The sequence below is a fragment of the Solanum dulcamara genome, chromosome 2, assembly GCF_947179165.1.
Source record: "Solanum dulcamara chromosome 2, daSolDulc1.2, whole genome shotgun sequence".
In the NCBI taxonomy this organism is placed as follows: domain Eukaryota; kingdom Viridiplantae; phylum Streptophyta; class Magnoliopsida; order Solanales; family Solanaceae; genus Solanum; species Solanum dulcamara.
The window spans coordinates 11,440,881-11,443,131 of NC_077238.1; the positions used below are offsets into that span (position 1 = coordinate 11,440,881).

General features: G+C 37.1%; 1 protein-coding gene across 1 annotated transcript; it reads left to right on the plus strand.

The window, feature by feature from the left end:
- The first annotated feature begins 230 nt into the window (after positions 1 to 230).
- Positions 231 to 883, plus strand: LOC129875504 (60S ribosomal protein L7a-2-like). Its single transcript, XM_055950785.1, has one exon. It carries the CDS (start codon positions 304 to 306, stop codon positions 673 to 675), a length of 372 nt encoding a protein of 123 aa, XP_055806760.1. The 5' UTR covers positions 231 to 303; the 3' UTR covers positions 676 to 883.
- Positions 884 to 2,251: the final 1,368 nt, after the last annotated feature.

The window sequence follows — 2,251 nt, forward strand, 5'->3', positions numbered from 1 at the left end:
AAGTTCTTTGGTAAGCTGTGATACAGATAACATATTGCACTTAAAGTCTGGGACAAAGAGCATACTAGTAATGGTTTGATTACCAAGTACTTGAGTGCTACCAATATGTGAAACTAGTACTACATTATCAGTAGGCAAATGGACTTGTCTCCTCTCAGAATTTGACGTTGGTTTGACCTTATCTAGTACATCAAGACTAGTTGTCATGTGGTTTGTGGCACTTAGCCGCCAAAGAAGGATGTAATAAGGAATGTGAGATGACCTCGAAATGTTACCCTTCAAAGGAAGAAGAGGATTCTCAAAATGCGATTGAAGGTTCCTCCTGCTCTCAACCAGTTCACCAAAATCCTTGACAAGAACCTTACTACAAACCTTTTCAATATGCTCCTTAAGTACAGGCTTGAGGACAAAGCTGCAAAGAAGGAGCCTCTTGTTAAAAGGGCTCAAGCTGAAGCCGAAGGAAAAACTCCTGAAATAAAGAAATCCATTATTGTGAAGTATGGGCTTAAGCACATCACTTACCTTATTGAGCAGAACAAAGCTCAGTTAGTAGTGATTACTCGTGATATGGACTCAATAGAGTTGGTTGTCTGGCTTCCTACACTTTTCATAAAGATGGAAATTCCTTACTATTTTGTGAAGGCGAAAGCACGTTTAGGATCGATCGTGCATTAGAAAACTCCTTCAGCATTATGTTTGACAACCATGAAGAATGAAGACAAAATGGAGTTTAGCAGAGTTCTAGAGGAAATTAAGGCTAACTTCAATGACAAGTATGAAAGAGAACAGGAAGAAATGGTGGTATCATGGGCTCCAAGTCATAGTTCAGGACCAAGGCCAAGGAGAGAGTTCTTACTAAGGAAGCTGCCCAGAGATTGAACTAAGAGCTAGTTTTTGGGGTTGAGTTAGACCCAGGTGCTATGTCTTTACATTGTATCAGACCAGGACCCGTCTCACCCAATGTTGAGCCCCCGAAATTAAAATTACCCACGCACCATATGCTAAGCACTGGGCACTAAAAAACGTCAGGTCAATCTGAGAGTCTCGCGCAGGGGCTCGCTAGCAGACCTATGCTGCTTTGAGTCTCGCATAGCTAACGCTACGCTGCGCTGCACTGACGTGACTTGCCATAGAGAAGGGAAAGCCCAACCATTTGACCCTAAGTTCACAGCTTAGGATCAGAAGGAAAGATCCCATCCTGTCTTTCAAGCAATGGTCTATGAGTCCGTTCTCTCACTCCAACTTTTAGTAGTGTAGAAATACTATTCCGGTGATTCTTATACTTTGGGTAGTACACAAAACGTTCTGGCGAATAGAAAAGGCTAGGGGTTCAAGAGTGTTCATTGAGTTCTTCAATTTGGAGTAAAGCTTCAGATTCCAGGTATGTAAGGTTATTCATAGCATTGGATTGATTTCATCCATACGCCCAATATTTAAATTCATCGTAATTGAGTTATAGTTGAGTTTTACCGTAATTCTTGAATTCTAAATGAGTTAATTCTTCTTCTATTGAGTTAAATATATTTATAAATTGAGATTATTATTATTTTTATCTCTCATATTATTGGAATTATTGTTCGTGGCTATTTTTCCATGAACCCTAGTTGATTGGATGTTCATTAATATTTTTTATGCATATTTTGAGTAAAGATGTTGTCTTTTAATATTCATTGACAAAAAGAGTGATTTGAATTAATACTATATATGTATTTTATTAAGTTTTGAAAGAACAAAAGAATTGAGTTTAAATGAATTTGATTCTTTGGGTTAAATGATGTTTTGAGTAAGATGTTTTGAAGTATAATGATTTGATGAAAAGGTAATGATGATGATGATGATGCATTGAGATGAGTTTGATGTTTTTAATTAAAGTCCAATGAGACTAGAAGATAAGGTTAATATGAGCACATATTTTGGGAGTAATATTGAGCACCGAGTTGAGTAAGAATTTAATTGACTCAAACCCCAAAACTACGTAGCGGATGAAGGCTATGCTTATTAAGTCCCAAAAATAAGACTTTGATGATTGGATCCAAGATGGTGATGTCCTTTACCCTGTCAAGGTATTGGATGGATGTGAAAACGACATCGATTCGTTGTATCATCACTAGCTCATAAGTGATGGTTGTCGGTTAGAGAAACTCCCAACTGAGTAATCATTGCTTATTATTATTATTATTATTTTTAAACTTGCATTACATATTGATGTTGACATGATGTCTTTTTATGATGCAGATACATGTGTTAGAGA